Genomic DNA, 13,517 nt, shown 5'->3' with positions numbered 1-13,517 from the left:
TGGACAAGAACAAACTGGGAGGAGGGTAGAGAGAATAGTGGAACAATGAATGAATGGAAACCCAAAATCTCTGTAAATGTTTATGAAAATTAATAAAGTATAATTATAGAAAAAAAATAAAATAAAAAAAATATTTATATCTTTAAATATTAATTTTAAATATATGTACTATCTATATATAAATATATACATTTATTTTATATTGGTTTGCTTTAAAAGTTCTGTATATACATTGTGTTTCACACTATTCAATTATTCCCATGCATTATGCTTTATAAATTAATCACTATTGGACATTGCCCATCATCAATCACCCTGTCTTTTCAGGTGCTCAGAGTAGGTGAGATGAAGTTTTATCATCTTTGCCTCCAACGAGCACTCTAGCTCCACCTTCTCCATTTGTTCTTCTGGCAATCCATGAGATATTCAGTACTCTTCTCTAACACCACACCTTAAAGGTATCAATTCTTCTTCTGTACACTTAAGCATTGTCTGGCTCTGAAATTGACAGCAAGTGACTGAAAAGACCATGGGCTGAATCAGGCACACCTAAGTCCACAAACTAACACTATTGCTCCTCAATAATTTGGCTAGGTCCCTGGGTACAGACTTTCTCAGTACAATACATCACCTGATCTTCTGGCTGCCGGTACCAAGTTGCACTGATTGTGGATCCAAGTAAGACGAAATCACTGACAGTTTCAATCTTTCCCTCATCTATCAAAATGTTGCCTTTGGGTCCAGCAGTGAATATTTTTGTTTTCTTGACATTGAGATGTAATTCATACTGAAGGCTGTAGTGTTTGATTCTGCAGCAGGTCCTCCCCAATCCTCTTCACATTCAGCAAGCAAGGTTGTCACCTGCATACTAAAAATTACTGTTGAGTCTTCCTCCATTCCTAATGCCACATTCTTTTCATAGAGTTCAGCTTCTCGAATAATTTGCTCAGCACGCAGGTTGAACTGGAATTGAGGACCATGAAATCAACTAAATGACCTTATGATCATCAAATCTGAACCTTGTCCTAATTTTGCACCAACCTCATGAGGTCTACCCTGCTCTAAGGCCACTATTAAAATGTGTGAGTCGGTGGTCCCATCACAGACCCAGCAAAAGCTGGAACCTGCTAGCTGAGCTGCTTTGGGACTCACCTGAAAGGAAAAAGGTTAGTGGGGGATTTGGCTGAATTCTCTTAAGCCCCACTAAAACCTGGCGGGTCTGTTGTGTGACGTGGACAATAGGAATTGAATAATAAAATGTGTGAGTCAATCTAGCTCTTTGAAAGTCTTCCTCTCTTTCGCTGACCCACCAGGTTGTCTTTTTCTAAGAACTAGCCCCTCCTGACAAAATGTCCAAAGTATATGAGACTATCCTTGCCTCTACCAAACTCCCTTGCACTTCCTCCAAGAAAGATTTGTTTGTTCCTTTGGTAGCTCATGGTATATTCAATGTTGTTGTTGTTGTTGTTATGTGCCGTCGGGTCGTTTTCGACTCATAGTGACCCTATGCACAACAGCCCTAAACCCTGCTCTATCCTGCGCCAAACGCACTGCCTCTGACACACCCATTCCGATTACCCCAGTCACCGAATCAATCCATCTCATAGAGGGTCTTCCCCTCCTGCGCTGTTCCTCCACCCTCCTAAGCATGATGTCCCTCTCCAAAGACCCGTCCCTCCTTGCAACGTGTCCAAAGTATGTCAGACGAAGCCCCAGAATCCTTGCCTCCAAGGAGTAGCTTGGTTTAATCCTCTCCAAGATGAATCTGTTTGTTTTCCTGGCAGTCCAGGGTACATTCAGTACTCTTCTCCAGCACCACAGCTCAAAAGCATCCACTCTCCTTCTGTCCTCCCTAGTCATTGTCCAACTCTCTGATGCATAACAAGCGATTGCAAATACCATGGCCTGTATCAGGTGCACCTTAGTCTCCAGAGAGACACCGTTGTTCCTGAGTACTTTAGAGAGGTCCCTAACAGCAGACTTTCTCATCGCAATACGCTTTTTGATTTCCTGACTGCTGGTGCCAAGAGTGTTGACTGTGGAGCCAAGCAAACTGAAGCTGTGAACAATCGCAATCTCTTCGCCATCCATTCTGACGCTGCCAATTGGTCCAGTGGCGAGAATCTTTGTCTTCTTGACATTGAGCCTCAGTCCATACTGAAGGCTGCAGTCCTTGACCCTTTGCAGCAAGTGCATAAGGTCCTCCTCAGTTTCAGCAAGCAGGGTTGTGTCATCTGCATAACACAGATTGTTAATAGATCTTCCACCAATGAATGAATGAATGAATGAAAAGAAGACCCTGGATGAGATGGATTGACTCAGTGCCTAGGGTATAGGGTAGGTATGTCAGAGATAATGACTTTGGCTAAAGGTAGAGCAGGGTTAAGAGCTGTTGTACATAGCATTGCTATGAGTTGCAAGCAACTAGAGGGCACAAAACAACAGGCATGAAAGTTTCATTCATATAATGGGAGAAAATTTAAACTCTCAGATTAAATAATTGTGGGTCACAAAAGGACAAGCAAGTTAAATGTCTTCATTAAAAGACATCATAAAGCAAGGATATAAATATGCTCAAAAAATGTACTAGAAAACTGCCACTGTATGATGAGAAATAAAAAAACATAGTGTGAGTTTACAAAGAAATTGGCTTTTCATTCGCTCATTTACAACAAAATGTATGACATTTTTGTGCCGTTTAAATCAACCAGAAAAAATGGATAGTTGTAGCCAAACGTACCTAAAGTAAAACTTCAGGAGGGGTTGTTAAGTGCCATTGAGTTGTGTCTGACTCACAGGGTCCCTATGTACCACAAAATGAAACCCTAACCATATTGTATCATCCTCATAATCTCCGTTGTGCTTAAACCCACTGTTGCAGCCACGTGTTAATCTATCTTATTGAGATTTTCCCTCCCTTTCACTGTCTATTTTTTCAAATAAGAAATCATACAAATTTCTATCATGTACACTCCAGCCTCACTTCTGTCACATTTTCCAACCACCTATCTTAGTTTCCAAGTTTTATATTCAAATCACAATTATTAATGCCTCTTGGTTGAATGTTCAATCAAATTCAAACTTCAGAATTTGGTAGAAACCTTGTTTGTATTTGGCTTTACTCTTCACTATTTAATAGGTTCTTATAATCAGAAAGAGCCAATGGTCTGCTCAATACTTACATTTTTTATTTACAACTCTTTTTTTTTTTTTTACTCTTAAGATTATTTCCCTTTTGCTGCCTAAAATGACAGGAAGAATTAACCATACAAACATACTAAAACCCAACATTTTAGAGTACATTTTGAGAAGGTAGGGGAAATCAATCCGATAAACAGACCTGATTCTGAAGCTGACACAAGCAGGAAACAATTCTAATCCTTCCTGCACATAAACACCATTACTATCAAATGATTCCACAGACTCTTAGCACACAGTGTCCTTTATAGCTCCTCTTCTCCATAATTAATCCATTGTTTCCTAAAGTGATGCTAATCCTCTTAACGAATTTGAGGGCTTCCTACTCCTATGGGAGATTCTATCATGCTACTCAACTGGGCAAATTCTATTTCCTGCTCTTTCCTCTCACCCAAGAGATGTCCAGAATGAAAACAACTCCAGCTATTACTGAGACCTTTGTAGGTGAAATGGGTTAAATGCTTTGTGCACATTAACAAACTTTTGAGAGAAGGTTCTATGATCATCATCAAGGTGAGGAATTTCAAATTGAGATTTTTAAAACTTGTCCAAGGTTACAAAGCAGAGTTAGGATTCAAAATTGGGCAATGTGAGTCCAAAATCCACACCTCCCTACCACAGGGATTAGGAGCCAGAGGAAGCCACTATGAATTCCCGAGGCGAGTGAAAGCACACTAACCTGCCCCATCTGGAGTGATGGTTCCTAGTTTCACAGCCAGGGGGTAGCCCATGTCTCTGTAATGCTCCAGCGCATGTCCGTTGCCCCCAGAACTGTCAAAGAACCACTTTCCACACAAGACAGAGCCGTCGGTCAGGTTTAACCAGAGGTTTTCCCGCAAGTCACATCTGGCACACTTCCAACCACTGGAAAATCATTAAAGAGCAATTAGTGGAGTCAGAGTGCAAGATGTTAATCGGAAAATCAACATCACCAGCAAACAGAGTGCTCTGTTGACTGGAAAGCTAATTTGCTCTATAAACGCACCCGAATCCTAATTAATAAATAATTTCACAAGTTGAGGAGGGAGAGGTCACAGAAAATCAGACACTGGCGGTGAGCTCCCTCAGAGCACACTTCTCCCCTCGCACACCACTGTCTCCCGCCTGAGCAGCAGGACCACTAGGCACCCCATCTTCTCCCAGAAGTAGATGCTCCTCCCAGATGCCTTTTTCTCTAGAAAACAGGGCACATGAGGGAGGGTCTTCCCTCTAAACTCACACCTGAGGAAATCAGTGCTTGAACAAGTTTACACTTATGTTATGGGACTCACATGTACAAACACTGAAAGGGCTGGCACTAACTGGACAGAGTAAAACTAACAAAATGTGACTATGAGTTGTACTTGACTGACAGCTCCTACCAACAACAAAAACAACTACCTTATATTGAAGTTCATTAGAAAGGGAACTAACTGAATGTCCATTGTGTGGCAGGCATCCTACAGACATTTACCATTTAATGCTAGTAAACACCCTTTTGGGGAACTCTGTGGCTCAGCCTTCAGGAAGTTGTGTTGCAGCACTGGTTAGCCCATCGCCAGCATCCACTACAAATGTATATCCAACTTTAAAGCAGAGAAGCCAGTATTTCTTTTTATTTTTAATTATTAAATTTTGTTCGTTTTAATGAACATTTACAGAGATTTGGGGTTTTCATTCATTCATTGTTGCACTATTTTCTCTACCCTCCTCCCCAGTTCATTCTTCTTTTTTTTCCCCCTTGAACGTCTGTTTTAATTGTCCAATTTTCACAGTGCCTGTCAAAGGCTGTTCTGATTAATCTCCTTTGTCAGTGTGTCCTTTGCCATTCCCTATCACTCCTCCCAAGAAGCTAGTATTTGGACATTCTGAGGGTAAAGTCACATTTCACTATCTGACTCTCACCTTGGAGGAATCCTGACTCCATTGTCCAATTGGGCGAGGTTGTTGGCATATTTGGATACTGGTAATTCATTTTCCCAGGTGTCTGGGTCTTGCTTTCTGTATGGAGATTTTGAGCTGAGAACTGCATCACAAGCAATAGTTACCTATAAGAAAAACCCAGACACAATAGATAAAAGCAATCTGAGAGGACAGCAATTTCTAGGGAGTGAATTTAAAAGCTGATTAGTGAATACTAATATGTAAAATACTTCATCTGAAAAAACTTCATGCCCCACAACTGTCATAAAAATGAGATGCTTAGTTTTGGGACCTAGCATCTTTCCCCTGGATTGAGCAAGGTTCTGTCTTCAGTCTAGAGTTTGTATCATTGACAATAACACAAGCTATCAAAGAAACCACCCATCTACTATTTTGTAAAGTTGAGTTCAGGGGTCACATTTAATAATTCCTACTTCTTTAGCAAGTGAGGAAGAAGCATGAGAGCATGAGATGAATAATGTACAAGGGTCAAATTAAGCATGAGAATGCCTAGGTGTGTGTGTTCCTTCTAGCAAAGGCACACCCAGATATCCGATATCTGCAACTCATCATCTAAAGGCATGTGGTCAAGGGCACATTAATAGAATATCTGCAGCATGGCTCCATTTCCTAATCTAGAGCAGATGTGACCCAGCATGGGGACATGCCTAGGTGTTTCTGTGCCAGACCAGTCCACCTCCTACGCAGATCTATGAGGTCCAGCTCACCACCAACTAACCACAGAAGAGAGCAAAGATAGTTTCTTTGCCTTCTTCAAAGTCCTAATCGACCCTGGCAATATGCCCAACATTACATTTGCTATTTGGATAATGATACAGCTATTTTTTTTTTCCTAACTGTCTTTAAAATCGCATTGTCTGGTGGTATTGTAAAATGGTACCGCCAGTTTGGAAAACAATCTGGTAGTTCTTTCAACTATTAAACAGAGTTATCAAATGACCCAGTTAGCCTATTTTTAGGTGTCTATCCAAAAGAAATGGAAACTTAAGTCCACAGAAAAAAGGTATATACATGAATATTCACACAATTATTACTATTCAAAAGAAACTCAAATGCCCACTAACTGACGTATGAAAAAATAAATGTCACATGTTCATACAGTGGAATATTACCCAGCCACTAATTAAAATGAAGTACAAAAATATGTTTCATCATGAGTTAATCAAAAGTTGCATGATTCTCTTTGCATAAAATGTTTAAAAAAATCCATAGAGGCAAAAAGTAGTTTAAGTCATTGCCTAGAGGTCGGGAGGTTGGAAGTTGGGGAATGTGGCTAAAGTATGGGAAGGTTCTTTGTGGTGCCTAAAAATACCCTACAGTTGATTGTAATCACAGATTCCCAGCTCTGTGAATACAGTAAAAACAACTAAACTTAAAACACAGCACAACAGCTCCAGCCTTCTAAATCACTGGCCCACCATCACCCACACACTGTCAGCTGCCTCACGCCAAACATCCAGGAAGTTTTGGAGGCTGTCAATCTTTACAGGATTAGGCTGCTTATCTTTCTCCCCCAGATTAGCAAGTGGATTTGAACTTTTGACCTCTCAATTAGCAGGATGACATGTTAGCAGTAGACTACTAGGATTCCTTACATCACTCACATCCTGTAAAATTAGCCGAACTTCGCAGCTAAATGTTTTCACCTGGGCAGCAATGAAGACTGATCAGAGACTGTCCCACTCCCATCCAGAAATCCTATCTGTTCAACAATATCCTAGTACCTACCTTCCTCCCGGCTCTCCTGACTGGCTATACAACAGCATCCCTATACGTCTCCTTCTTAGTACTCCCCGCCCCCCAGTCTCTCCACAGCAGCTAAAGTGATTCACAAAGAAAATCAGATTCTATTTTTCCTAACTTTAAAATTCCAGTATTACACTGAACACCAGCAACTGATGACATTATACAAGGAAGGAACAAGGAATGGGTCATTGAACTCAAAAGGCTGATAGGGTATTATGACTCAGGCATCTATAAGCATAGTTAAACGTTTTAGAAGAGATCTTCTCATTCATCTCTTACAAGGGCAAGAGCACAAATTAACCTTCCCGTTGAATGTGCAATTCACATGGCACTCCTTACTAGGAGTGCTTCTAGAAAACAGGACTGAGTTCCCCTAAAAGCGCATTCTGGATTGCATGGGTCTGGGCCATGCCGCAGTCAGGGTACAGCAACCTAATCTCTTTGGTCTGATAGGATTTCTTTGTCACATCACTGATGTCCTGCATTGTTTCCCTGACCTGGAAACTTTTTATATTCCAGTTTGCATTGCATAATGATTTCGACTAAGATTTTTCCTTGAATATCCTTTGTTAAGTGGCACTCAATAAAATGTCCTTAGACTTCTGGGCCACTATAAAATACTGACCCTGTGTTGTGTAAAAATCACATAGAGCCCCTTGAAATGAATTTCAGGACCCATCATCCTATACTTACACTGCAAATTATCCTTCCCTTGGATTTGTAACCTGGGGTAGAGTGAGGAAACCTGGCTCCACCCCAAGACTCTGTGAGCCTCAAGTTCAATAATGTGCTGCAGTTCCTACAAACCAGCTCACAAAATCCAATAGTAAAATTTTAATAAATTTTGCAAGAGAGTTGTTAAACCCAGCCATAATTAAAAAATAAATAGTAAGGTTGCAAGTAGAAATACCATTTAAGCCAGCCATTCCACTTCTGGGAATTTACCCTAAAGAAACCATAACTGTCACCCAAGCAGATATATGCACACCCATGTTTATTGTGGCTTTGTTCACAAAGCAAAGAGCTGGAAACAACCCAAGTGATCATCAACAAATGAAGGGATAAAGAAGCTCCGGTGTATTCACACAATGGAATACTATGCAACACTGGAAAAACAAGGAACTCATGAAATACTATGCTAAGTGGATGACCCTAGAAAACATTATGCTGAGTAAAATATCTCAGTCACAAAAGGACATATATTGCACAGGGGCACTGTTGTAAAACAGGACTGATGCTGGGGCTGAGAAAGATAGAGAAGAAGGGGAGGAATGATGTATACTGCATTGCAATACATGAGGAAGAGAACTGTTTAAAAGGGATATATGATTAGGTGTTATTGTCATGACAGGAGTCCAGAAGGAAGGCTGCACAGTGCAGTGGACTTGGGAGGAGGGATTGCATAGCAATTAAAGAGTTTTTCTTTTACTCATCAAGGAGAAAAGTGAACTGGTGGGGAGCGGCAGGGAGAAAAATGCAACAATGAATGACTAGAAACCCTAAGTCTCTGGAAACATTCATTAAAACTAATAACAAAAAATAAATTATAGAAAACAAAATATACTTTTAAAGATAATATTCAAAAGTCATCACTTTCTGTTTTACCCTATCTTTCTATTATTATGTCATCTTGAAGTTATTACTTTGTTGCTATTGCTGAGAATATACACAGCAAAGCACATACCAGTTCCACAGTTTCGACCTGTGCAATTCAGTGACACTGATTATATTTTGTGACTTATGCAACTATTCTCACCTTTCTTTTCTGAGTTTTCTTCCCCTAATAACAAAAATCTGCTGTCCTCTGGGGTTACTATTTGCTCTTTTGAGTTCTTCTTTCATTTTGACCCCATGTGGATAGTTCTTAGACAATCATAATACTCAGTAACAATGAAACTAAATTATTACTTGATTTTACGAAGACTTCAATGCACATCCAAAAACTTCTCCAACAGGGTAAAAAGGGGAGCCACAGACTGGGAAGAATTATTTGGTAATGACATATCAGATAAGAGACTTACATCCAGAAATTATAAAATACTTGAGCACCACAACAAGATAAAGGTAAATAATCCAATTGAAAAATGGGCACAGGATATGAACAGACACTTCACCGAAGAAGACATTCAGATGGCTAACAAGCATATGAAGAAATGTTCAAAATCCCTAGCTCTAAGAGAGATGCAAATCAAAACAACTATGAGATATCATCTCACCCCAGTCAGAATAGCAAAATTTAACAGAATAGCAAGCAACAAATGCTGGCGAGATTGTGGAGAAACTGGAACCCTTATTCACTGTTGGTGGAAGTGTAAAATGGTGCAACCACTATGGAGGGCAGTATGGCACCTTCTTAAAAAGTTGCAAATAGAGATACAATTAGACCCAGAAATTCCACTACTGGGAATATACCCCAAAGAGACCATAAATGACATCCAAGCAGATATGCACACCCATTTTTATTGAAGCTTTGTTCACAATAGCAAGGAGCTGGAAACAACCTAAGTGTCCATCAACAAATGAATGGATAGAGAAGCTGTGGTATATTCACACAATGGAATACTATGCTGGATTAAAAAACAAGGAACTCATGCAATATTATTCAAAATGGGTAACCCTGGAGGACATTATGCTGACTGAAGTATCTCAGTCACAAAAGGACAAATACTGCATATTGCCACTGTTGTAAAACAGGACTGACCTCAGGGTTGGGAGGAGACTGAGAAAGATGGGTTCAATAATGTATACTGCTTTGAAACAGAGGAGGGAGAAAACTGTTTAAAAGGGATATGTTATTAAGTATTTCTGTCATTACAGGAGTCCAGAGCGAAGGCTGCATAATGGAGTGGACCTGCAGGGAGGGATTCTAAAATGATGAAAGAATTTTTCTTTTACTTTTCCAAGAGGGTAGTGCAATACGGGGGACGGTTGGAAGAGGAGAAAAGTGAAACAATGAATGAATGGAAATACAAAGTCTCTGTAAATTTTCATTGAAATTAATAATAATTTTTTTAAATGAAAAAAAAACCTTAGCCTTCAAGGAAAAAAAAAGAAGACTTTGGGGAATATATTTGTTTTAAGGCTAAAGATTATCTTAAGGGCAATTGTTCAAAGGGTTCATTTAGCTTTCATAATTCCAGAAGTCTAGAGTCAGTAAAAATTCCAAATTCTATTCTGAATTTTCTCTCTTTTGATCAGAATTGCTCTATAGAATCTTTGATCAAAATGTTTTTTGACAGTGGTCAGGCGCCAACCAGTTCTTCTTGTGTCAAAACAAAGGAAGCAGGAGTTGACAGAGGCAGTAAGTCAAATATTTCCGTCCCTCATCCTATTACATAGAGTTGGACAATGACTGAGGAGGATAGAAGGAGAACTGATGCCTTTGAGCTGTGGTGCTGGAGAAGAGTATTGAGAGTACCATGGACTGCCAAGAAAACAAACAGATTCATCCTGGAGAGGGTTAAACCAGGAGATTCCTTGGACACAAGGATTCTGAGGCTCCATCTGACATACTTTGGACATGTTGTAAGGAGGGACCGGTCCTTGAAGAGGGACATCATGCTTGGGAGGGTGGAGGGACAGCACAGGAGGGGAAGGCCCTCTATGAGGTGGATTGATTCAGTGACTCGGGTAATCGGGATGTGTGTATCGAAGACGGTGTGATTGGCACAGGACAGAGCAGAGTTTAGGGCTGTTGTACATGGGGTTGCTATGAGTCGCAAGTGATTCGACGGCACATAACAACAACAACAACAACATCCTTTTACTGACTCTCTTGCAAATCAAGAGGTAGGAAGACTCACTAAGTGCATTACTATTTAATTTTATGCTTTCTGAGTGGTGGAATTCTATTTAAGTGTGCTACTCTGCATTTGTTCTCAATGTCATACTCAGTAATGTCATGCTAGCAGGTTGACATTGTCCATGGTAAGAATATTTACACCACGGAAACCAGAAAAGGGAGAAAAAACCAGAGAGCCACAACTGTACCACTCCTCAATTTCCTGATATCCAGAATGAAGGTGATAAATTTGAGGCTCTAATATAGATGAGGAGCCCAGAAGGCAAGAACCTCTGTACAGTACACTGTGAGAGGTAGTTTACCTTTTACTACCCGAAACTAAAATATACCTTGGATGGGAAGAAGAAGAGATGGGTGGGGTGGGGATGGGGGCTGGGGGGGCACAAATTACTCAATTTCTGTTATTTAAAAGTTTATTTCATTATCAAACACTAAAAAATGTAAAAAAGTTTAAAAAGACAACACAGTAGCTAACATCTTCTAGACAGATAACTTACTGGTCGTCATCAGATAAATTCAGGCTTCTCTCTCTCTCTATTCCACCTTCCAAATAATTTTTTATTTCTCTTAAAAATTCTTAAAATATTTTAATTTTCTAAGACTCTATGCTGTTGATAGGGTCTCTATGAGTCATAGTCAGCTCAATGGCACCTAACACAGGAACATATTAAACACCATAGCTTGTAGTTTTGAGACTTTATACTACACAATTTTATAAATTACAGAGTTCTACAGCACTTCCTTTTTAAATAGTCATACATCAAGCTATTTTTTAATATCATAGTAATAAAATATTTTTCAAAGCATTTTTATTAACTTTTTTACATAAAGCCTTTTCCTTAATGAGTGAATGAGAGAAAAATATTTCTCATCACTGCCTTGCTTCACTATGAGCAGAAATAAGAATTATATTAAACAAGAGCAGTAAGAACCCTCTACAGTAGAGAAATAAGTTTAAGTATATAATTTCAAGGAACAGGACAAAGTAAGACCATTTTGCTCACTAATGTATTTTATCCTTTGTAACAGTAACATAATTCAACCAGAGAATTAGGGGTGAGGGAAAAGATTACTTAATTCTGCATACAATACTCAACATTTAAAACTAAAAAAAAGAAGTGTCACGTTTAATAATTAGACTATAAAACTCCAAGATATAAATGTCCCAAATTTTCATTTCTATGGGTTTTAACTTTATTATAAACCAGTTCAGAGGTGAATGGTGGACACTTAGTCCCTAATGACAGTCCAAGCACCAGTGTGCTCTCTTGGCAAGCGCAAGAGAGCAGGTGTCCACAGAGACACAGCCATATAACGCTCAGAAGACTCTGGCACCTAGACATCTGGCTCTGGTGCTAGCAACACTGGAAAAGGGAAAAAATGAACTGGGATGCCTAAACTCAAACAACTCTGACCCCACTGTCACTTATGGCTAGGCTCTGAGAAGTCAGGGGATGCATGGAGTAGAAAAAGAAATGGCAGGCATGGAGGAGGAAATATAGAAACAAGAAAAGTAGGGGAAATGTTGTTGCTGTTGTTCTTAGCTGCCATTAGGCTCGCCCCTTATTCATGACAATATATATATATGCATTAAATACTGCTCAGTCCTGCACCTATCCCTGATTGGCTGCAGATCTGATTATTATGACCTCTAGGGCTTTCATGGCTGATTTTGTGGAAGTTAGTCATCAGGTCTTTCTTCCTGATTTGTCTTCCCAGTCTGGAAGCTCTGCTGAACACTGCTTAGCATCACAGCAATATACAAGCCTCCCAAGACAGAAAGCAGTGGCTGCACATGAAGGGCTCTGGTCAGGAATCAAACCACTGCCTCCTACATGGAAGGTGAGAATTCTACCACTGAACCACTGCCACCCCACAGGTCCCCTAGGTACTCAGTGTCAGCTTACAGGTGTGAGGATCAGAGTCAGAACTGTGTTTCTCTGCACCACCAGAATGATTCAGGAAGATTAAAAACTCTCAAGAAAAGTTAATTGAAAAAATGAAAAGAGAAGGAAGTGAAGGAAGAAAAACTCACCATTAAAAGTGTTTAAATACCTGGAAAGTTACACACACATGTTTATTGTGGCTTTGTTCACAATAGGAAAGAGTTGGAAACAACCCAAGTGCCATCAGCAAACGAATGGATAGAGAAGAAGTAGTATATTCACACAATGGAATACTATGCTGCATTGAAAAACAAGGAACTCATGAAATATTATACAAAATGGGTGACCCTGGAGGACATTATGCTGAGTGAAATATCTCAGTCACAAAAGGACAAATATTGCATAGGGCCACTGTTGTAAAACAGAACTGACATCAGGGTTGAGGGAAGACTGAGAAAGGGGATAAATGATGTATACTGTACTGAAACAGATGAGGGAGAGAATTGTTTAAAAGGGATATATGATTGGGTATTATTGTCATGACAGGAGTCCAGAATGAAGGCTGCACAGTTGCGTGGACTTGGGGGCAGGGGTTATATAACAATAAAAGAATTTTTCTTTTACTTTTCAAAGAGAAAAACAAATTGGGGTGGGGGGAGGGGTAGACAAGGAGAAAAATGCCATTATGTTAAGTCCCCTCTACTCTTCAGCTACCTTAACTGGTCTTGTAAATTATCAATAGCTGTGGGATGAGAGAGAGACAGAGAGAGAGCATGAGTGCGAGAGCGCATTTTTCACACTAAGTAGCAAGACTTGTGGCAACAAGACTTAAGATGAGCAATAAATACCCTGATGATGGTGGTGGAGAGACTGTAGCATTACTGTAGAGAAACTGTGGCAAGGTGTGACCTGAGGATTCTTGCATTTGTGCTAGCCATAGTTAAAGGTTTCACTGTTCTTGC

General features: G+C 39.8%; 1 protein-coding gene across 1 annotated transcript in view; it reads right to left on the bottom strand.

Moving 5' to 3' along the window:
• Positions 1–13,517, bottom strand: part of USP13 (ubiquitin specific peptidase 13 (isopeptidase T-3)) — a 203,905-nt gene that overhangs the window by 101,838 nt on the left and 88,550 nt on the right. Inside the window, exons 5-6 of the mRNA XM_006884032.1 lie at positions 5,083–5,225; positions 3,878–4,062 (exon numbers count right to left, since the gene is read on the bottom strand). Of these exons, the coding sequence (XP_006884094.1) occupies positions 3,878–4,062; positions 5,083–5,225 (328 nt within the window). The remainder of the gene's footprint in view (positions 1–3,877; positions 4,063–5,082; positions 5,226–13,517) is intronic.

The sequence above is a fragment of the Elephantulus edwardii genome, unplaced genomic scaffold (genome assembly GCF_000299155.1).
Source record: "Elephantulus edwardii isolate Elephantulus edwardi_28Jun2011 unplaced genomic scaffold, EleEdw1.0 scaffold00031, whole genome shotgun sequence".
NCBI classification, from domain to species: Eukaryota; Metazoa; Chordata; class Mammalia; order Macroscelidea; family Macroscelididae; genus Elephantulus; species Elephantulus edwardii.
The sequence above is the reverse complement of the archived record's forward strand: the minus strand, read 5'-3'. Positions and strand labels throughout refer to the sequence as shown.